At 43.5% G+C, this 23,665-nt stretch overlaps 1 protein-coding gene across 2 annotated transcripts; it reads right to left on the bottom strand.

The window, feature by feature from the left end:
* Positions 1 to 833: 833 nt before the first annotated feature.
* Positions 834 to 22,935, bottom strand: LOC139609512 (TSC22 domain family protein 1). 2 transcript variants are annotated; one of them, XM_071464221.1, is made up of 3 exons: positions 20,087 to 22,935; positions 4,455 to 4,506; positions 834 to 2,721 (listed from the first exon to the last, which is right to left on the bottom strand). In XM_071464221.1, exons 1-3 carry the CDS (start codon positions 22,144 to 22,146, stop codon positions 2,452 to 2,454), a joined length of 2,382 nt encoding a protein of 793 aa, XP_071320322.1. In that variant the 5' UTR covers positions 22,147 to 22,935; the 3' UTR covers positions 834 to 2,451. The 2 variants fall into 2 exon arrangements, with proteins under 2 accessions (XP_071320322.1, XP_071320323.1); XM_071464222.1 differs by lacking the exon at positions 20,087 to 22,935 and adding an exon at positions 4,796 to 5,130.
* Between the last annotated feature and the right edge of the window lie 730 nt (positions 22,936 to 23,665).

A 23,665-nucleotide genomic window follows, 5' to 3' on the forward strand; every position in this document is an offset into this window, starting at 1 on the left:
CAAATGTATATTTTCTTTTTCCCTTTTAAAGAACATTTTGATAAATGTTCTTTATTATTTTCATTATTATTATTATCATTATTGAGCCTCCATAGGAAGATGATAGCAATTAGTTTTTTTTCCTTGCAGTCAGCTACTATCCATTTTATAAATTGCTTTTAATAAGCTATAACTACCATGTTATACAAAACAAACAGAGCCAACTACAGGACTGTATCTTCTTAAATAATTATTTCAATTTATTTAGACACAAAAATCACCAAAGACACGGCTCGTCTCTAATTGAAGCTGAAGGCATGCAAGTCAAGCCCCGTTTTCAGCTCCGACAGTCGCCCAATAGCTCTGCGCGCTCCCGATTGCGCGTCCTCGCTAACAGCGTGCAGGCCCATGTGAGGGAGCGGTGGGCGGAGCAACCATAGGACAGCTTTGGGGGGCTCGGTTGTATGCAGCCAATGAGAGGTCCACATATAGATAAGTATTCAGTTGGTGGTCCCTCTCCATTCATATGTAATGAGGTCTGGTGAAGAAGCAGCCATTCAAGCTCCTAACTGGGAAGTCTGGCTCAACTGGGAGGCTGTTTGGTGGCTAGAAAATGTGGAGTGGAGTGAAAACCAGCATTATTTGTTTACATTGTGGGAACTGGTGGGCAAACCTACATTAGGGTTTCTAGGAGAGAACGCATTCATGGTATATTTGTGACTGAAGCTTAATTTGAAACTGCATATTTTTAAAAGAATGGCAAAGAATCCCTTTGTCTTTTAGGAAGCCCGTCCAGGTCTAGTGAATCAAATTCAACCAGTCAGACTTGTATGTAGAAAGAAAACCGAACAGTCGACTTTTTGCTTTTCATTTTTATTTGAGGTGCAACTGTCTAGTGCAATTTTAACGTCACATTTGTGATGGGCTGAGGAACATGCACAAACATCGACATAGTTCTGCTAGGCATTTTCCGTTTTTTTGCCAAGTGTGTCATCACGGTGTTCAGTGCTCCAGTTGCACTATGAGCAACTCAAAACACTTGGCTGTACAAAAGACAAAAAAAAAAAAAGTAATTCATTAAAAAAAAGAACTACACACGTTCCCAAATGGTAAAACAGTCCAGAACATTTGAGCGAGTGAGTTTTAAGCGGCGGCAGAGGAGAGTTCACGTACAGTACGAGGCCGTGTGTCACTGCAGGAGAGACAGCATCTTAGTGTGGAGGTAAATAATCCTCTTGTGGTCCCACCCTGAGTAATGACATCACAGGTAGTTCAAAACCTGGCAAAACCATAGATATATATATACAAATATATGAATAAAACAACTTAAAAAAGCTTTTATATATGTATCTATGGTTAGAAACCAGGCACTTGGCAGAGTTTAACTGGAAATTTTTCATATGTACAAAGTTCACTACCTAGAAACAGTCATGTCCTATTTATTCGCCTTTCCATTATTTATTTTTACAGACCACTAGGACATTTATTACATCAATAAGAGCAAAAACATAAACAGACAAACCAAATCCTAATCCTTTCCCAGCCCTCCCTAAAAAACATTAATTCCCTGCATAAATGTTTAATGCTCCATCCAAGAAGGGGGAGGGTGCCTTAAGGGTGGGGACGGCAACGTGAACCTCGAAAAGCACACGAAGTCCTCAAAGTGAACAATAAGACGCAGCTAATATATATTTCTTTTTTTTCTCTTTCTTTTTTTTTTAATCACCCCGCCTCAACCCAGAAAATCTTGTCGTCTTCAGATACTGTGAGGATTGAGACCCAGAAAAAAAGTCATCTCGATTATTTGACTCCCATTCCAGATGGGTCGAATGAATCTTTAAAGTTCGTCCGCTGTCAACATCGTCTGAAAAAAGTGCAAAAATGGAAAACAGAAAAAAGCAGATGCTGAGTAAAAAAAAGCTGTGAGCAGATGGACAGCGATGAGTTGAGGTGGGGCGGGGGCAAGACGATGGCACACTTTCCACAGGTCACACTGCGAGGGATTCGACGGCACTGACAAGAGCATGCAGCGCGCTCCCCTGATTGGCTGAGCCCTTCATTAGCTCCTCCTTCCTCTGGTGGCGCTGAACAACGGCGCCAGCTGTAAGGGTCGACTGTCAGTTCCTGTCAGCTCTGTCCTTCGCCTCATCATCACCATGACGACCAGCACGACAACGATTGTCTGAAGCAGGTAATACAAGTCGGAGACAAAGCGGACACACACACACACACACACCGGTGCAACTCCGAAGTCTTTCAATTAAATAAAATGTGCAACAAAGGAAAGCTGTTTCGTCCTCCGGTTAAGCTGAAGTGTCCTTGAGACGGTGGCATAGTCGGTCTTGATGCTAGAGTTACTTCACAGTATGGCAAGACTCCTTCCTCCTCCTCCTCCTCCTCCTCCTCATCTTCTTCCTTCCATCCCCTCTATCGCTCATCTTTTAGGAGGCTCTCCAGTGTGCAGTTTCTGTGTTACGCAGACGAGCCGGAGTTCTGTGCGGAGGGGAGGACTTGTGTGGATCCGGCGGGGACCAGGACCGGAGGCTGGGCGCTGCTGGTGGGGGAGCCGCCGGTCTGGACCTGCGCCTGGAACTGGGCCATCTGCTCGGGGCTGGCCAGGGTCTTGAGCAGGTTGTTCTCCTGCTCCAGCTGAGTGTTGCGCTCGATCAGCTCTTTGATCTGCTCCTTCAGCACCTCCACCTCCTCTCGCACGGCGTACATCAGGTGGCTCTTCACCAGGTCCTGAGGACGGAGGGAGGGAGGAGAGAGAAAGAGTGAGAGATGGTTAGCTAAATAATTCATCGTATTCCTTCTTCCATGTTTCCATCTCTGTTTAAAACTGAAAGCAGCCTCCTTGTTTCACAAAATAAACCCCTTAGATTTACATAAGCTTCTTCAACTTTTTCTTTCAAGTCACATCACACTACAACTGAAACTATTCATCTCCACAGTGAATATATTATTACATATTTTGATGACTGATCGATTGAATATTCTTTGGTTCTAACTTCTCCAGTGTGAAGATTTGCTCCTTTTCTCTCATTTATAATATATAAAATTGAGTATTTTAGGATTTTGGACTATCCCTCTGATAAAGAAGAGACATCTGAAAGCTTCACATGGGCTGAGGATTTTCACTCTTTAGACTAAAAAAATTAATGAATTTAATACCAAATGAATTGATAATAGAAATTGCTGCACCCAGAGCTTAATTGGCTTATTAACCTATTAGTCAATAGTCAAATGATTAACTGTTATTGTTATTTTATTTTAAAGATGCTGAAGTAACTGGCACATTAATCTATAAAGAGAACAATAGTTGGTTGCAGACGTAATCACACATCACTTTTGATTCACACGCATTTCCTGACTTCCTAAACCATCCACAGTTTACATCCTGTCTATATTTATGAAATCTATTTTCGCTCCTGCGTGTTTTTATTTACCCGGTTTGTAAACCTGGCACCACAAGAGACGACGGGCGTAAAAATAGCCGAAGGAAAAACTGACTCGGAAACATGCTGTTACAGGGGAAAATGTGTGACATCAGAGCGCATAGGCCAAATTAGCATCATAAATCATCTCAGTCTTGCACAGCACATGCCAGCTGTCACAGTGTGTGTGAGAGGGAACAGATACACAATATGAATTCCTCAGAATAAAAAATGCTTGAGAGAAACAGCTTCCTGGCGTACTCCCATGATGATGCTCGGGCAGTACATTGTACCAGCCTGCTGCTGCTGCTGAAGGGGGATTTGAATGTAATAATCTGAGCATCCCCTCCTCTGTGGACCCGCCTCCCCCCTCTTCACTCCTCCTCCTCCTCCTCCTCCTCCTCCCTGCTCCGGGAACAAAATGTTCCTGCGCCGGGGTGGGAGGAGCCAATCACTGCCCGAGTTATTTATACCGAGCCAAGGGGAGGCTGCTGCTTGCCTAGCAACACAGGACAGGGAGGGGGAGAGGGTTAGGGGCTGTGTATGTGGGTGGTTGGGGGGGGGGTAGCGTGTGAACCTTAGCCTGGCCCACATCAAGTTGCCAACAAGCCGGAGGTCATCGGTCCAATTCGTGACAGAGCAGGAAGCTCCTGTTGCCTCTAATCCACATACCAGCAGGTGCATATGTGCGGAAAATTGTGTTGTTTTTTTTCCATCTACAGCTTAATTTCCAATAAAAATCACCTCTAAAATACAGAAAAGCACCATCCTGCTCTCAGTTCATCCCTCCATTCATTGCTCAGGTGCAGCTTTGTGTCCTCTCTCGTTGGTCTGAGGTTTATTTTCATTAAAAACACACAACATTATGGTGTAACAGGCTGTTGTAACGGAACAAAATGAAAGCAAAAGGCGCTGATGAAGCTGGGAGATCCCACATCGGTGTTTGGGGTTGCGTAACACCAGCACATACATGTAAAGCATGATAAGGGCCTATTTACAAACACAGTGCGGGTAATATGATGATTTAAAAATGAATCTTACCATTGCTTGTTCAATCTTGTTGTCAATGGCCACCACACTTGCACCAGAGGAGCTGAAAGACAAGAAGGAGAAGGTGATTTATGGGTCAGCTGAATACTGCAGAGAGTGGATGAAAATGTCTCCATCAAGGGCAAACCGACTAAAAAATGATGGGGGGGGGGGGGGGGGGGGCTAATAGTTCACACAAAATCATGAGTGTCTGTAACAAAGCCGAATGGAGGTCGAGAAAGCAGGTTTGGACTTTGATGGCGGAGAATCAATGAATCAATCAATCAATTTTGATCCGCCGCACATCCTCGGACAGGCGGCGGAGGAGAGGCGCTGAAGCCCGCTGGCAGTACCTGTTATCAAGCCTGACCGATGCGCTCTCCTTCCCGAGCACTGAAGACAGAAACGATATCGAGAAATTCCTCAGTTGACAAACGCCAAGGTCCATCGCCACTGTATAACACTGGGAATTCATGCTACCCCGTCCATTAAAAACCCCCCAGGCGAATCATCGGCTGTACAAACTGGGAATCCAGTGGTATAAAAGTAGAAAAACAGCGCATTATTGAGGGCAGGATGTCGGGTCTGCTCTCCGGGCGACCGCAGCGCCTGCAGCCGGGACGGAGCACACAAAGACTGAGAGGCGGCGAGCTGCAGCTCCGCACACCGCGGCTCCCTCTGAATAATGCATGCAGGAAACCAGCGCCAGCAGCGGCCTGATTGGCGGAGAGGGGGGCTCATTAGCATAATGCATGACGGAAGCTGGCGCTGCGGCGTCGCGGATTGGATGAGAGGTCGCTCATTGTAATAATGCATGCAGCATCTCTCTACCTGCTGCACCGCATCCGACAAAAAGACATCACGGAGGGACGGAAGGGTTACAGACGAGCAGTTTCACAAAAGCACGTTTCGCTTTAACTGGGAGTTTTGTCTCAAGGTGCGATACATTGTGCTGTTGTGTTGCGGCTCAGGCTCAAATGTGGACTGCAGGTGATGTGAAAACTTTGGTCAACAATCACAGGCTGCAATGTGAAACAATGTCTCCACCTATTGGTTATTACTCATGTATTAAAACGGTTCCCAAACACATGAACACTCACTCTGAACAGGCCACAGGCTGACCCTGTGGTAAAAGTGGCTAAAAGCTGATCTCAGCTCTGCCAAGCTGCCACTTATAGCAAATAAACACACCGGAAGTCCTGGGAGTGTCAACAGAAGAAAGGGGTCAGATGGCAGAACAGTAGAAGCTGAGCTCCTTTGTCCTCTTCAGATCAGTTTGACTATAATGGGAACACTCTGTGCTTTACAATAAACCAAGACCACCCCCTCTGGCCTGTTCATAACAAGGGGTGTGACGAGAACATGTAAAAAAAAAAAAAAAAAAAAAAAAATCAGTTTTATAATAATTAATTACCTTTTAGAGAACAGCCACTGTGAGGACACTGTTTTTTTGGGTTTATAACATCGTAATCTGATTTCTTTGGGTTTTTGCATTGTTGGGCAGATAAAACAAGACATTTAAAAAGATGTCAGCTTGGATTTATGCTGAATGTAATGGGCTTTTTTTTTTTTTTTACTATTATCTGACATATAATAGCCTCAACAATCAATCAACTAATCAAAAAAACATCTTTTTACAGATCTGTGGTGCCTTTGACCAACCACACAATGTGTTACACTATAGATAAATGAACCATTTGCAACTGAAAGCCCGATTTAGGACACTTAAAAGAACAAAGGCACATTTTTTATCCTTTTTGATTTAATCATTGGGTGTAAATTGCTTGAGCAGCTGATCAGATCAATACCTTGAGACACTTATCAACTCACATTTACACTAATGGGAGTTGATGGTGAGAGATGTGTGGGTGGGGACCGATCTGGTCACTATGGAAACCTACAGTTTGGACAAACACCAAACAAAGAAAAGGAAGTACGTGTGGGGTAAGACAGTTGTGGTCAAGATAAAGAGACTAAAACTAAAACTGTGAGGTGTGCTGCATCCATTTCTGACCACACACATTTTAATTTAATCAGTAAGGGTTAACTGACCTCTAACTGCCTCTCATTCACACACTCATTGACTGACGGGACAAGGAGACACATGTACCAGCTTCAGCAAAGGTCTAAAGCTTTAAGCAGCAGTGGGTCGATCTGTGACTGCACGCCAGGAGCTCCATTCAGACACCTGTCCAGCTTTAAGCACCTTAGCTGTGTTATATCTGTCTCTGGCTGGAACATTCACTGATTGATACCAAGTTCGGGAGTTTAAAGATTAGAAATTTGTCTGAAGATGAGACAAAACCCCTTAACCTGCTCATATATTTGTATCTTACCTCTACCTCTGTTATTGACTTTGACTGTTTGGTCATGGGAACCTTTAACAGGATTGAATTATTTTAGAGAACTGGAAAACAATGTTTGCCGCCACAAATATTATTTTCTAGTTTCTTTACTTCTGCTTTTTTTTTTCTTCCAAATGTTGTACAGACTCTCGTCATGTATGCTTATGCAAAAAAAGTTTGAAACAAATAAATACTGCGATTAAACACTGCAGAGAAAAGGTACATAATAGGTGCTGGGGGCAAATTGTAGTGTTCTTTTGTAGGTGGGGCAGGCTGTACTTATATTGTTTTATTGGGTTTGGGAGACTGTTACCACTGTTAGTGGTCTGATAATTGAGCAAAGGGAAGCAAATCTGCATTGATGGCTCATTTGAGGAACTGGGACATGATGCTTATCTGGCAGTTGAAATTAAAGCGGAAAACTTGAACTGAAAGCAGAAAGATAGGTATTCTTTCTCTTTCTCCATCTGGCCAGAGCCATGTCAGAGTGTATGGAAACTGAAGCGACAATGCTTTCAAACTTACACACAGTCACGCATAGCAACATGCATGTGCAGAAGCAGGAACATTCTGTCCTCAAAGCCATCGACTGCCCTTCAAGGCAGCTGAGCAGCAGTTTGAACATACTCAGGTGATGTGCCTTGATGCCTCGCTGCAGGTAGAGGCTGGCAATGCGTTTGTGTGTAGTTAGATTTTGAAACTGCAGGTGTAAGGTTTCATGAAAATGTTTTCAGCTGAAGGCCGTACTTGTTGCCCTTACTGAAAACATTTCCCAGATAAGATTTAACCAACTGAACGCCACAACAACAACAACAACAGTTAGACAAATACATCAAAACAAAGCCCCTTGGCATCCGACCTCGTCTAACCCCCAGGCTGCAGCAGTAGACCTGGCTCCGCCACACTAACGCAACCCCCTGACAACATGACAACACCACAGCCATCGTTACCTCTTCAGATGCTTCTCCAGCTCCCAGAAGAGCAGCTTTAGGGCCATGGCTCCTCCTGCCCTGGCCAGCCCCTTCTCCCTCATTGATGCTCTCAGGCTACAAACACACACTCCGACCAAGCACTGGGCCCCCACACCCACCCCTCCAAAATCACCCCAAAATAAACACACCACCACCACCACCACCACCACCACCACCACCACTCCTCCGTCCTCCCGGCCCGCAACCTTTGGCCCCAGCCCCCTGCTCCCCTCAGCTCTGGGAGCTTCACACAGAGGAGCCTAACCAACAATGGAGACCAGGATGGAGCTGTGTGTAGGATGGGGATGGGAGTGGGAGTGGGAGTGGGAGTGTGTACAGCGGGAGCGCGCGTTTGTATGTTCAGTCTTCCCGATTGCCCCTTTAGTAAGCCTGAATCACATATACACTCTCAGACGATTGGGTGCAGGGCGGTGGGAGATAGGAGGGTGGGCAGTGATGTCACTGCATAAGGAGCCCTGTCACCTCCCCTTCTGTTGTTATGTAAACTGTCAGCAAAGATTAAGGTGATCCATCCAATAGGATTAGGTACTTTTGACCACACACCCCGTTAGCATGCTGACGGCCACCAGTAGGCCACTCCCTTCGGTCTGCAACCTCGAGATCCTTTATGTCTTTTCTGTTTTGTTTCCTGCAACATCCTCTCTGTGATGGTGGTGGTCACGGGTGTGGCAGCCCACGCTAAAGCTACACAGCTCCTTGTATCAGTTTATAGTGGAGAGTGCGTGCCTTTGTGCTAAAATAATAGCAAACATCCACCTCTTGCATCATTCACATTTGCTCACACTGCCAAGAAGGTGTCTCAAGGAGCATGTGTATGTTGTAGCAGGCATGCCTTCAGCTGTCCTGTCACTCCACATCAGTGGATGCACACTGGACGCACACATACACTCTCACAGTATGGGTCTTAACTGGAGCACGCCTCACGTGTAGTTCCATGCTGGCTGCCACACAGGCGCGCACACAGTCCACAATGAAGTCTGAACAAAGACGATCCAAACAAGATGGCTAGCTAGACGGCGGATCAAAAAGGTGATGCTGAGCAAAATAACAAAACTACAAACATCAACACTGTATCTCAATAGTGGAAGAAAACACTATTAGTTGTTGAGTAGAGGGACTGCAGACAACAAAGAGGAGAGGCCACCCTGGTTGAAGATGGCGCGCACTTGAGGGGAACACAAAATGGTGGGAAGGGGCGTGCTGAGGAGAGTTGGTTGGTGGGATCCAGCTCAACGCGTGCAGTGAAATTATTAACCTCATTAGATTAAGGTCAAGTCTTCTTTTCTACCCTCCACTGTACGTGTCACTAATCCAAGAAATAATCAACAACCAGAAACAAGAGCGGTGAGCTGCTGAGGTTGGACCGAAGAGGACGTTAAGAAAACTGTAATTACTGAGACTAAATATTTCAATTTTGTCAACTTGTGATTTGAAGATTGAGCAACTATTCAAAAGTACCATTACTAATTAGTTCCAATTGTGTTTTCTAAAGTTTATGTAACAAAATGCTTCTTATTTGAGAACACATCCCTTCATACTTGTGTCTGTACATTGTGTACTTGCAGGTTTGGGGTCACTGTACGCATGCTCCCTTAGAACAAAAGGCTCAGAACTGAAACGAAGCGTTCACTGATGTGGACACACTTCATTCACAGCCAATCGCTGATGGCGCAGCAGACTCAGCTCAGCCAATGACAAGAGGCCTCGATGTCATGGCATCACTGATAGCCCAGATGGGATGCTCTCATTCATTATGTATCCACAATCATCCAAAGCCTGTGTACGGCATTTACACAGGGCTGACACATATATTACCTAACCCCTATGTTAGAGCTTAATGTATATTCATGCTACACTTACTGTAGCTTGAGGGATTGGAAAATATACAATATATGATGACCAATGACAGCAACAGTTTAAGTCACTTTAAAATCTTATTGGCCAGACTGTCCCGTTGATGTTCCACCAAGCTATTACACTTTATTAGTTGGGTAATGAGCTCTTTAACCTGCCCAACTGTGGATAAAACAATTAACAGGTAGAGCTAATTTTAACTCTCCCTTAAGTGTTTAACAACACACTGGTCAACATGGCCAACAGCAGCATCACCCGTCACAAAACACTTTCCACTCAGCACAGCCAGAGCCACATTAATTTTATTTTATTCCAACTGCTTTGCCCTCTAGCTTTGCGAAAACAGACACTGAGCAGGAAGGAAAGTGGTGGTGGTGTACATCTTCACCACACCCTGTGGAGCTTACATAAGAGTGGATGTGTAGCCACAGTGTGGCAGCAGAAGATGTGGATGTGGAGGGGAAAAATAAGGAACAGATGGTGCTTGCATTGCCCACATAGTTAAAAATATGAAGTTTCCTTGCAAATCAAGGAGTGAATTATATTTGAGGAAAGTGACACCTATCTTTAAATCCAGATTCTGGTAGTTTTGGGCACTTGCCTTAAGAACTAGGTTAAATACATGGTAAATTCTGTCCTGTATGGCACAACCATCAAGAAGAGCTAAGAAACTGAAATAAAGAAAGGCCAAAACAAGCAGAGGACAAGATATCGTAAACCACTAGTGGCTTGATGTTCTAGAAAAGTGAAAAATCAATACTGCTAACAGCAACCTAAATGCCTTCTGGTGTATTTGCTGTAGGGTTATGGTCTCCATCCCTGCTCCTCCTCCTCCTGCCCCTTTACCTCCCTTTATCCACGTTCTCTCTCACAAAAGCGCCCAGCTGGGTGTAAGTAACGCTTCCGCCTCAGTTTATTGTGTGGTTTGAGAGAAAGCAGAGCCGGGCTCACTCACTCAGGCTGCCCTGTGAGATCCTGAAAAAGATCCAGCCACAACTGTAGCTTATGCAAAAATGTGAAAGAGCTTGATAACACAGGACGTCACAAAGCAATTAGGGACAACAGCCATCTCCACAAATACCTCAACACAACTGGAAGCTACCAACTCATTTAAAAAAAAAAATAGCACATCGCAAAAGCAGACACTTCAATATTGTGTTCACTTCTTATATCTCTCTGCAAATAATGTTTCCTTGCTTCTATTTGTTTGTATCTTTCCCCTTGCATCCCTTTTCATCAGTTTGCATGCTGTCCTCAAGCAGTTGGGAAAACATGAGCTTGCGTGTCTCTGTGTGTGTATGTGTGTGTGAGGCTATGTATGCAGACTGGCAGAATCCGGTTTGGGAGGCTTTTAATGCTGGCATTTACACAGTGGACAATCAAAGCCGACAGCAAGATCAGCCCCACTGCGCACACACACAGACACCTCACTTTAGCAAAGGAAGAGTCTTTTCACTTTACAAATTTAGATAAAAAAGAAAGAGGACTGGAAAGAATATATGAACAAGATTTGTTGAATTATGTAACTCAATCTGGACCTGCAACATGCAATCACTCTTCTGTTTTCAAGGTATAATTCCTGAGTGGGTGAAGTGTACCAAGGTAGCAATCAGAAATGGCCCTCCACTTGTTCGTAACTTGGGATAATCTCCCTTAATCTTTGCCCAAATACAGACAAAACAAAGAGCAGGAACGCCCAAGAACTCAAACAGCTCTCATGGCATCGCAGAGCTGCAGGGCAGCGGTTCTTTGGAGCGTAAGTGAATCGGTCTCTGCCATGCACGCAATGCCTTACATAACCAATCTCTGTACCATATGGGCCATGAAAGAGAGAGAGAGGGAAGGAGACTCCGACTGAGATCCAACATCTCGACTAGCTCAGTGACATGCCTTGTTATTCTGATGGATGAGGTATCAACTTTCAACACTCACATATTTCCCATTCACTGTGAAGGGCAGACAGGTATAAAAATAACAGGGAGAGCCTTCACATTCGACATTTGAAAATTTAAAGTGCCTATCAGTTTCTCAAAGCCATTTGTTGAAGCCAACATATTGTTTGTTTTGTTTGATTAACAGTCCAAAAGCCAAAGATACTCAGTTTACTATCACAAGAAGCACAGAAAAGCAGTATATCCTTGCAACAGAGAGGACAGATTTAGGAAATGTTAAGCAATCTTCATTCAAAATAAATAAATTGATTACTGAAATAGCTGCAATCAATTTTTTACTGATGAGTGACTGATCAATTTACTTATAGTTTCAGCTCTAGCATGTATACAGAAAGGAAAAGAAAAGACAGCATGCATGGATTTTGAATTTGGAAAAAATAGAGGAGATTAAAGGATTAAATGAAACCTACAGATATCTAATCTCCTCCTGCTTCAGTGTCTGACTAAACACCACAACTGGCAAAAAGCGCCTTCATACATACACCGACTGGCCACATGAAAACCGGTTAGTGGTTTTAATGTTGTGACTTACTGGTGTACATTTGTGGTTGTAAAAGTTATGAATCCACACACAGAAGCACACAAAATGAACTGCGTAGCAAACTTTGATATACAAAATTCAGCTTCAACAGCCCTCTACTCTCTCTCTAATCCATGCTGTAAAATAAATATTAGACGTTCAAATATTACACAACCTTACGACACACTGACAACATAAACGTCACAGCAAGTTATGCTACCAACCCCCAATCACATGGATGTGCACAGTGTTTCTGTTTCAATGTAAACACAGTGAGAGAGCTGACTGTCAGTGATTCAACAGTGAGGATCTTCTCAGCAGCGGTCGGGGAGCTTTACTCGAGACTCTCTGCAGCGTGCAGGCCTCATGTGGTGATCTGAGCGTGTTTTAACAGTTGGAAGGGTCGAGACTCTGACACGAAACTATCAGAACTGGCTTTACGCAGAATTATTATCATTTCTCTTTACAAGAAGTGTCACTGTTGGAGAGAATCAATGTTTTTCTTTGACGTGAAGTAGAGTAGTCATGTTACTGTGTACAAGTCTGAAATTTTCCTTCAGAAGTCAACCAAAATCAGACTCAAGAAACTGGAAAGGATAGAGAGGTTATTGATAAATATTTTGGACAGCCAATCTAGGATTAGATTTTAAACAATTGATTAATCATTCAAGTGATTTTAAAGTTTAGGACTGATTATTCAAGATACTCTCAGAACGATTAAATTGGGAAAATGCTCAAACTAAAATGAATGAAAGGCTTTTTAGTACCTTCAAAGAGAGGCCTCAGGAAACTAAATTCAGATTCCTTTCAAGTCCTGCAGACAGCCTGCACATTTCAAAGCCCTGGTGCTGACAAACTATGCTATTTGGAGATTTGAAGTGGAAGCGGAATCGGCGAGTACTTTCCCGCTTCCTACCCAAGCATTAAGATGATCATATGAAATTACATGCAAGTTAAGCATACAGCATAGTGATTTAACACCTGCCATGTCATGTAAACAAAAGCTGCTCAGGAGTGTGTTTTCTCAGCTGAAGTTTTAGTACTGAGGGTTGAATTATCGGATCTGAAATATTATCACATTTCTTTCCTGTCAAGTGAGAGTGCAGACAGAAAACGTGGCTGAGAGAAAGGCCAGAATGTAAAATTATATGAAATGGAAATGACAGAGAGAAAGCAAATAACCGTACATGTGTCAGAAGAGTGATGGTGGCACAACCAGTTAAAACAAGAAGTTCTTCCTCTCCTCCTCTTTGCTCATGTTTTTCTCTCAGTGCAAAAGCCTAAAGGGAAAAGGCAGTTCTGTACCATTAAAAATTTCTCTCCTGTAAACACCTTCCACTTCACACACATGCAAGCACCATAAACCACCCTGACGGATGAGCTCATAAACACGCTCCTACCGAGAAAAGCAGACAGACATGCATAGACACATATTACATCCTCTCTGGCCTGTGACTTTCTTCAAGAATCTACAGCTCTGCATGAAGGCACAAGGCGAGCAAACGTGACAAGCGTCTACTTGGTGCTGCAACCCCCAAACCCCCGCCCATGCTGTCAGAGCTGGAAGATGCTCTGATCTGGCTGCATGAAGCTCCTCGCACACTTAAGGGACACACTGCAAAGCCTGAAAACACTGCCCAACTTATGTTACCTACACTTAGACTCGAACATTGCATAAATAACAGTACATAAATAATAAAGTCAGACCACTAACATGCAAAACAAAGACTCGAAAACAAACAGTTTGGGCTTGCGATGTTGTAGGACAGCAACTAACGATTATTTTTATCATCAATTTATCTCCCAATGATTTTCTCAGTTAGAAATAAAAAAAAAAAATCCAAATTTACTTTGCCAATTAATTAATTGTCAAAGTAGCTGTCATCCTGATTGATTAATCAATTATATGTTTCAGATTTTTTTAAATCTACACTTAATAGCTAAAATTAATTCATAAAATGAATGACTGACATTGAAAATAACAGTTAGTTGCAGCTCAGTGGAGTGAATTGTTATGTGAATAAGAGAGCCAAACATCAAACTTTTTTTTTCACACGACATCTGTGTGATGCTGTGTACTTTGCTTGTATTAGGGTGAGATGCTGATAATCTCTCTCATATAAATAAGACAAAACCAAGTAAAACTAAGTCACTATTGGCTAGAAATGATTTTACTGACTGACAGCACAAATTGTTCAAACAAATAGGACAAATAAAAAGATCATGTCCAGAATAAGCTTTTCTATTCAATCATCTGACTCATGTATTAGTCATTCAGACATGCTCATACAAACTTGTCCATGGGAAGAGTGAATCAGTTCATCCCTAAAATAAGCAAATAAGCACACCTACTGTGTGACAAACCCCGGCCAAGGATATATTATATCCAAAGCTGTTCTGTTGGGGCTTTCTGCAGCCAGTAAACACAATGATCAGACATCATACACCCACCACTGTCAGTAAAAACAGAGGGTCAAGAGTGTTTTCACAACAGAGAAGATCTAAAACAATTCATGTGTTCGTGACTCATTCATTGTGTGCAGGAAGGACATCTCCACTTAGCTGCAAGGCACATTTTAGGTCAGTGATTCTCAAAGCACATAAAGGTTATATAAACAACTGTTGACCTGGCTGGGAGGATTTATGGACCAAGGCTGCCCCCTTGTGGGGAAACAGCCATCCAACAACAAAACACAGTTGAATGACAGTATATTTAATGTTTCTACTGAAGCATTATTTTGTGTCATGCCTCATTACCAGACAAATGACTTAATAGGTCTTCAGGTGTGATTTACTCTTCTTGACAGACAGGAGAGGCAACCCCAGAAACTCAAAGAACACTTTGTTCACAAAGCTGCTCTCTGACTGATCCATCAAACAGGAATATCAACACAACAAAACAGAAACCTGCTGTATGTGCTGAAGCCAGTTTACATTTTTTACTGCAGTTTCTAATGGTGTGCACAGACAAACCAAAACCTTGACATTGGAGAGTTATATACTGCACACATGATGTGTGCCAACTGGAAAGGTGGGGTTCCCATATAAAGCACATCTGCTTCTGGCCTAAGGTAACTAACTACCTGAGGTTAAAAGTGATAGATGTCATGCTGCTGTCAGGAAAAAAAGAGTCTTCATCCTGGAACAGAGCTTAACTTTAAAGACTTTATAAGAACCTTTAAGAATGAAAAAGGCTTAAACAAATTTTAGGACAAATCATGCCTCAACTTTCAAGTTTTGTAGGTTTGTTTGGTTAAAACCTCAATAGGTTTTAAAGACTGAAGCAGTGGTGTGTCTAACATAGTTTTTAGAAGTTTTAGATGTTATTCAAAGAATTTTCCTTTGGGGAAAAATATGGGCTTTGATAGACAGACTAAGTGTGGCATGAAATAGTAAATGCACAGTAAGTATATTTTTGGATTTAAAATTTGTAAAAATGAAGAACTAAGATATTTTAAATTTGACAATATACTATTGAACACACCTTGATTACAAGGTCTGAGAGTCTTAGAAACAAAAGGCAGCATAGTCCAATGTTTAGTCATTTCAACGTGTATAAACCATGCAGTGGTACACCTTACATTCTTATCTTGGGGTGTGTTCACATAAGCAATTGTTCACATGCTAGCTATGACTCACTGATGAGTTTTAGAATAGTTATATAAGCAAACAGTGTCATAATAGTGTGTGACAATTACAACTACAATCGTTAACGTCAAATTGTTGGCGACCCTCCATAGCTTTCCTTGGGAACCCTGGGAGTTCTCAGACCATGGCACGAAAAGAAGTGAGGATTTTAACAATCTTAAGTCTTAACAGAAACTTTTGGAGCACTGATCCATGTTTGGGCTCAGCTGTTGGGGACATAAATCATGAGTCAAAGCCAGCATACCTACAGAGCTTGACAGGCAGCTTATTATCACTGAAATATATTGGCAGACTGTAAAAGCAGAAAACCTTTCAGTTTCATATTGACACAAAACCAGAAGGGGTTCAATGGGGTTAATTCTTTGAGTAAGACCCAATATGTGAACTTCCTGGCTAAAATTCATTACAAAGAGGAAGCCAGCATATACACAGACAAAAAATGTTAACTGAAAAGCCTCGAACATGACAAGCTAGGAAACCAAACTTTTAGTATGTGTTGAAACTCTTATCTTACAGCAAGAAACCACAGAAAAAGAAGTTCTTATCTGTAATCAGAATGTAAGACTTCATTACCAGAAAAGAAAAAAAACTCACACAGCTGACTGTCACTGTGTCAAAACAGTAAATCTCTTTTAGACAATTTGACAATTTAATGAGCTTGGTCTGGCACAACAAAGTGTGTGTTCACTCTTAAATTTACCTCTGGCAGCCCTGTTGATTACTAAAAGGCGGCTTTGATTGAATCTGTATTCAAGCTATAAACTAATGACTGCTCAGTTATGTTTGATCTAATGTTACCTCAGCTGCTGCTGAACATGTTTACTGCTATAAAATGGTAGTAAAATACTGAAAAACAATTCAAACTTGAAAAGAATACTGTTTATATAAAGCTGACAAGCAGCTTTTATGGCCAAATAATCACTAGGTTACACATCTAACTTTTATGGATCCAAAGGATTAGATCACACAGATTAATTGCCCTATAAAATGGACAAAATGAACTATGACACCTCATATGTCTTCGCTTTGAAATGCATATTATCTCTGTGGTGTTTTTCAACAAATCAGCAAAGAATTCACGAATTTACATGTTTTCAATTCGTTTTTAGATTCCTGTGGCGACTGAAGCACAGAAAATTATTTAGTCATGGTAATTATTGTAATATAAAAATAATATGAACCAGAGTGTTGAATACACTCATGCACACGTAAGTATTCCTAAGGTATAATTTTGGTTTAGGCTCACTGCCAACATCACGCTGTACTGGAAGAAAGACTGACTGTACTCAAATCAGCATACAGTATGCTCTGCAGTGTCTCCTGTGTTGCTTTGTGACAATAATACAAACTATTTCTACATAAAAACCAACTTTCAGAGGCAGACTTTTTTCTTACATGGTAAAATGGTTTTATAGCTAATAAAACTCTTTGCTTACTGTTGTTTGTAAGGCTACAAATAGCAATAAGCAATGGCACAAATTCTCCTGTGTGCAAAGTCATATGTCTCTGAAGAGAAAGGTGTGTGGATATGACACACACACACACACACACACATTCTGTGGAGAGAAAGTGGCAGGTATCCAAAAGTCAAATTATACCAGCAGCGACCTGCAGGCTGAAATTTCACCCGGGGAAGCACGAGGACCTGTTGAAAGCACTCATTAATATCACTGTCCTCTGAGACACTTATAGAAACCGACAGCTAGCAGGTGGAACGAAACGAGCAGAATCCTGCAAAACAGACACACCCTCACATCAGTTCTTTACAACATGCCATGCACACAACTAAGCATCGGGCTAAGCGTTTTCATAATCATGACAGCTTTAAAAGAGCCAAACTGGGTTCTGCCAACGGGTAGTTGGCAGAATACTGAATCAGTATGAATATGACTGATTTGTGTTCTGTGTACAACAATCATCCTTGACAGCTGGTTGTTTTTGTTCCAGTAACCTACCAACAGAAAAAAAGAATTAATTAGCAACTATTTTGATAATCAATTAATCGTTTAAGTCATTTTTAAAAATAAAATCCCCAAAATTCTTTAGTGTCAGTTTCACCAGTGTCTCAGATTTTCTGTCTTTCTCTGTGCTGTATCCCTGTAAACTGAAAGTCTTTTGAGTTTTGGACGGCGGGTCAGACAAAATAACATTTTCTAAGCATAACAATTAATGGTAGGAAAAAAAAAAACATAGTCCGTCTGCAGTGGCTTTCTTAACTGTGGGCAAACTGTAACTACTGATACAGGTGACGTCATTGAACAGCTTAACTAAGGGTACTGGCTATGTTTATCTGTTCATATGCACTGTGCTCATTTCACTCTACTCTTGCATACTCTCATTAGGGGAAAAAACTGTAGACTTCTCCATTGCATGTGACTGGGCACTATTAGCTTAGAGGAAACACTGTGTGTTTGCAGGGAAAGGAGAGGGATATTTTAAGAGTGGAAGGAGAAGACTAGACTAGTGTCTGAGAGAAAAGGGCAGAGGAGAATAGTTTGGACAACTGGCATGAGGCACTGAGGCCTGCAAGAGGAAGAGACACAGAGAGAAAGAAAGAGAGGGTGATAAACAGAATACAAGACAGAAAGAAAGCAGTGACAGTAACAGAAACACAGAACCAGATAGCAGCGTGACATGACCATGACTAGAAACAAAGCAGACAAACACACCAAGACTGTCTGTGGCTGCAGGACAGTGGCCGATTCAAGAGGAGAAAACGGGCTGGCAAACGGACGGAGAGACAGAAACACACTGACAGAGGAAAGCATGCAGATGCCATGCAAAACACACACAACCACGATGAGGTGCCACAAATTGCCGACAAAAGCCTCCACATAGCATACAGGCTAGCTCTGTCTGCAGCTGAGAATGGCTGAAACTACGTCAACACTGATCCAAGAGTTATTGCACCCTCTGTTTCTCCGCTCCTTGAACTTAGACACAATCTGAACAGCTGAAATTACAAAAATGGTTCACTTTAGCTCTCCAACAACCTACTTTGCCGATAATTGAATTGTAAGTATGTTTGCTTGTTCGCTCTGCAACTACACAACTGCTCTTTTTCTTCATTTCAGTTCTGAAGTAAAGCATGTATTTGTACAACATTTGGGACAAAACTTTTCAGATTGTATGCATTTGTTGCCAACAGCATAATAAAGCCATAGTGTCAAAGCATAGGTTTTGTATTTTAGTTAGGTGTTCTTGGGTGAAGCTGACCATACTCAGTTGAACTGCCTCGATAGCCTGCAGGCATTATTATTGTACTCACAACATGAATCTCCTGCTTAACCAGAACACCGGACAGTACAGTGGTAACACTAGACGGCTGCCACGACCATGCTCCATTTCTCTGCAGCCAGAGTTTATCAGATTTATGCAACACAGCTCCTGATCAGGCCCAGTCTCTACAGCACAGACTCTGGCCTCACAGACTCTTTACACTTCATCTTCAAATGGGGCATGGGAGGGTTTTTCCAGGGCATCGACTGTATTCAGACCAGTCTTGCATTTTAACTACCTGCAACTGCTACACCAACTTTTGAGCACAACCGCCAGGAACATAGGGCTGAGTAATTGCACACATAAATAAACTATTCTGCAGTTTCCCTGGGGGTGCTACAAATCAACAGATCCAGTGTCTAATAAAAGACTCAACCTAAGGGGAGAAGGGGAAGGGGGGATGCATAGACTGAACGAGTCAGGAAAGATAGCGTGAGGTAGCACAACGGGGAAAATGTACCCTTACTGACACAAAGAGTCCTGAGCTAATGGAGGTGGATGTGTGATGGTAGGGGGTCAAACAGGGCAGTGCATCTGCTGAGTCACCAGCTCCCTCCATGATTCAGCAGCTCCACTGCTTCTATTCCAGCCACTGATATTTTTGCAATGGCAATGTCCAGTGCACTGTTTTTGTCCCGCTGAGAGCTAACAGAGTGACCTCACATGACGGGGGATCAAAAAAAATTTAAAACTAGACTTGTAGATCTGAATGACAGGAAACCATTTGTAGAATCCTGTTACATGCAGAGCTGCAGTTACAAAGCTAAATGCGTTCCCAGAGCACAATAAGACTCTGTAAATCATGCCCGGCTGTTTCGGAGTTGTGATGAGGTAAACATACATGTATTTCACTGCAATTCTTCGTTAAAAATCCGCATTGGTTTCAATATTACTGCAAAAGAAAGAAGAAAGTCATGTGTACTGTACTGCAGACTGAACTACAATGGACAAAGAACACTGACTTCTTCCTTTTGTTTGTTTAAAAACCTTCATCTGAAAAACAGAATTTACATTAGAATAAACAGCTCTGGCAGCACTGGCTGTCCGTCCTCACCTGTCGTCCTCTCCTTCAGCATGCTGAGTCCTAAGGCCTGCAGCAGCAGCTGCCATGAAAGCACTGGCCTCAGCTGACATCCCCATGTGGGCCAGTGTTGCAGCAGCACCGCTGGCCTGCGCAGCCCCCTCTCCACCTGCTGCCACGCCCAGCCTGGGGAGACTTAGCAGGCCTTGGTGCTGGAGCAGAAGCTTCTGGGCGTCCTCCAGCTGGGAGGTTTTTGTGGAGCTCCCACCTCCAGGGACCTGGGTGAGGGTCGTGCCTGGGGTTAGCAGGGGCTGGAGGTCAGCTTGTAGTGCAGTCAGAGGCATGTACGGGGTCCCATGGGTGGGTGCTACTGGGACTGTTGCAGTAGAACGAGGCTGGACTTGTGACTGTGGGTGAGGTTGGGGTTGAGATGGGAGGGTCTGTGGCTGTCCTGCAACAAAAGTTGCTGGGGCAGGTGGGGCTACCTGACCTTGATGGGGCAGCTGCTGAGTAATGCTGCCCGGTGGCTGTGTTATGGAGATTCCTGTTGTAACATGTGGCAGCGGAGGCTGGACCTGAGTCTGGAAGGGGGCAGTGGGCTGGATGAAGTCTGGCTGACGGACACTTCCTTGGGTCATGACCCCTGCTTGGAGCTGAGGTGCAGGGTAACCTCCCTGGGTTTGAGCCTGGTGGGGATCCACACCATAGGGCAACTGCTGGGGTATTACGGATGGAGGTTGATTTACAACGGCCTGTGGCGTAACTTGTGGTGTTGCTGTAGGGAGAGTGACAGGGGCCACTGGTTTCGACATGAGGGCTCCACCAATTACCTCTGGGGGTGAAACATAGGTCAGAGGAGTGGTCTGGGCCAGTCCCTGTGGCGGGCTCTGCATGGCTTGTGGACTAGTGAAATCCTGGCTCGGTGGCTGATAGGGCTGCAGTGTGTGGGGTGGCTGTACAGCAGGTATACCTGGACTAATCCCAACATTACCTGCCTCACTCTCTGCAGCCAACTCTGCAACTTTTGGTGCCTCAGATGTAGCTGGATGAGATATCTCCTTTTCATAATACTCTGTACATGTCCATCTTCCTTTGCGAAAGGGCTCAGAATTTGTGTCTAGCTTGACCACCCTAAAACGAGAGCCAGTAGCTGTCTGGGTTTGAGTGTGCTGGGTTTGAGTGTTGGGGGTAGCAACAGACGGGCCTGTTCCTCCACCAACAGAAGCTACTTGCACACTCACACTAGTGTTGTCAAAACCTGCAGGCCCAGAAGGAGGAACTGCAGCAGCAGTGCCAGCAGACACAGATATATTCACACTGCCCTGTAGATGTGGATCAGTGACTGTCTCACCAACAATAGGGGCTAATGGTTGGGTTGTCCCGCCTGCAGGTTTAGTGTTATCCAACACTGGTGGCCTCTGGAACTGACTAGGCCCAGCCATAGCTGGGCTGGAACTAGCCAAGGGAGCAACGGGTAGAGCTGGCAACGGGGGTTCCCCTCCTCCCAGACTATCAGAGTGATGATGGTGGGGCTGGCTGTGTTGCTGAGGATAATAATGATGATGCATGGACCCATTTACCATAGAGGTGTGCTGCTGAGACCCCTGAGGAATGGAATGAGGGTGAAGAGGCTCGTTGGGTGACACTAGTCCTGGTGTGTCAACCCCATGAAGACTGTTCAACGTCTCATCAGAGGAGCTTCTGTCCGGCACACCTGTATCTGTGGCCCTGGACATGGAAACATCCAGCATATCAGAAGAGGAGAGGTCTTCAGTGTGTGACTCATCCATGTCATCATAGCTCTCAGTGTCATCTGCTAAGCTGTTGTTGCCGCTCACATTGACCTGAGCTGAGGTGACACTTGTTATTTGGAAGCCACTTTTCTTCTTCACCTGAGCGCCAGCCACTTGGGACTGGGGCTGGTGGTGGAGACCGGGAGAAGAGGATCCAGCCTGGGTTGGATTGTCGTCAACCGTGTTGACCCCGCTGCCTGCAGAGGAGGCAGACGCACCGCTGCTGCCCCTCCTGAAGTGGAAAGCTGTTTTCCTGCTCCCGGTCCCAGGCGGGTCTCCAGAAAAGTCCTGGTGGTGCATCTTTACCGTCAAGGAGTTTATGAAGGCCAAGAGGTTGCTGACGGCTATTTGCACTACCTACTAGCTAACACAGATGCTAGCTAGCTGGGTCAGCTGCAGTACCGCGATACTAACAAGCCATAAGTGAGAAGTCAGATGACATATGTCCTTTAAAAATCAAGCTAAATGTTCCGAGCTGTAATTAGGCAGAAACGCTAGCTTATCCGCAGCTTGCCTCTTCTTACCGCAAGTATTAATACAACTTCAGAAAGATAAAAAAAAAAAAAAACACTGTATTCAATGAAGCAAATAAAATAAACAAAGAATGCGAAATTTGGCTAGCCGTTGGTTAGCTTAAAGCTGAGTTGGCTCGCCAGAAGCGATTAGCCACACTCTTTGCCGTACCTTTTCACTACCGACTGCGATTATTTTGCGTGTAGTAATGCTCACAGCTAAGCACACAGGAAAGAGTCTGGCCCTGACAGGTTTAGGTGCACTCAGGTGGTCTTCAAAGTGAATGTGGAAGCTTCCTAGCTGGCCGGTGAATGTCGCAGGAAAGCGGCCGTCGCATCCATTCCTCTCTCGGACGTCGAGTCTCCTTTTCCCGAAACAAAAATGAGCCCGGCGATGAAAAAACTTCCCCTGTTGTCAATAGGGAATGGTGTCTGGGTTATATCCGTCTTTGCAGCGGTAAAAAGTGCTTGCTAAGTCCATCCCGAGGTGTCTTACCGAGTCCGTGTTTGCTGTATCATTGCCGGTGAACAGCAGCAGCTAACGGGCTGTCAGTCTCCGAGGAGGGAGGAGGAATGCAAACACAGCGACTGCGCATGCTCGTCTCTGCCCATTTCTTCGGCCTAATGTAACGTTCAAGTTCAAACGTTAAATCAGAATTTACATAATCCAGGTATTCATGTGCGGTGGGGTGACTTTTTTTCTTTTCTTACAAAGATCGATTTGTTCAAATACTAATAGTTTTTCTCAGCTGAACATTTTACTTTGATTATAAAATTATCACTTGAACAAAATGTGCATAATCAGAATGTCCTTTTTTACAGTATTTACGAAGAATTTTAAGGCACCATTAGGATCTGGATTGTTTATTTTCTGTCCTTTGACCCTACTGTTTGGGAAGTGCCACTATATGTAAGCTGTATGAAGGTAGGTATTTTCCTCGTTTATTTTCTAGTTCTTGGTTGATGTATGAGAAAGTATATGCTGCATTTTAGACAAGTTTCTATTTTCTGTGTTCAAATAACCTTTTGATGTACAGGATAACAAGCCACTCATTGCTGACAACATGTCATGCAAAACAAGTCCTGACAAAAAGATAAAGTTGAACCACCTCCTCAGCTCGTTTTGCCTGTTGGGTCAAATTTAGCCGGAAGCAAGAGGCTCTATACAAATTACAATACAAATCCCCCATAGAGATGTTACATAGCAACAACCACCCAGATTTTGATCTACCTGTTTGTTTTCGTGCCTGCCTTCTGGCGACAGATTCTCATATTAAACATATAACAGCGACAGCAGGTATGACTGA

Source organism: Trachinotus anak, unplaced genomic scaffold (genome assembly GCF_046630095.1).
Source record: "Trachinotus anak isolate AG129_WGS33_773 ecotype Australia unplaced genomic scaffold, CSIRO_AGI_Tana_v1 ptg000026l, whole genome shotgun sequence".
In the NCBI taxonomy this organism is placed as follows: Eukaryota; Metazoa; Chordata; class Actinopteri; order Carangiformes; family Carangidae; genus Trachinotus; species Trachinotus anak.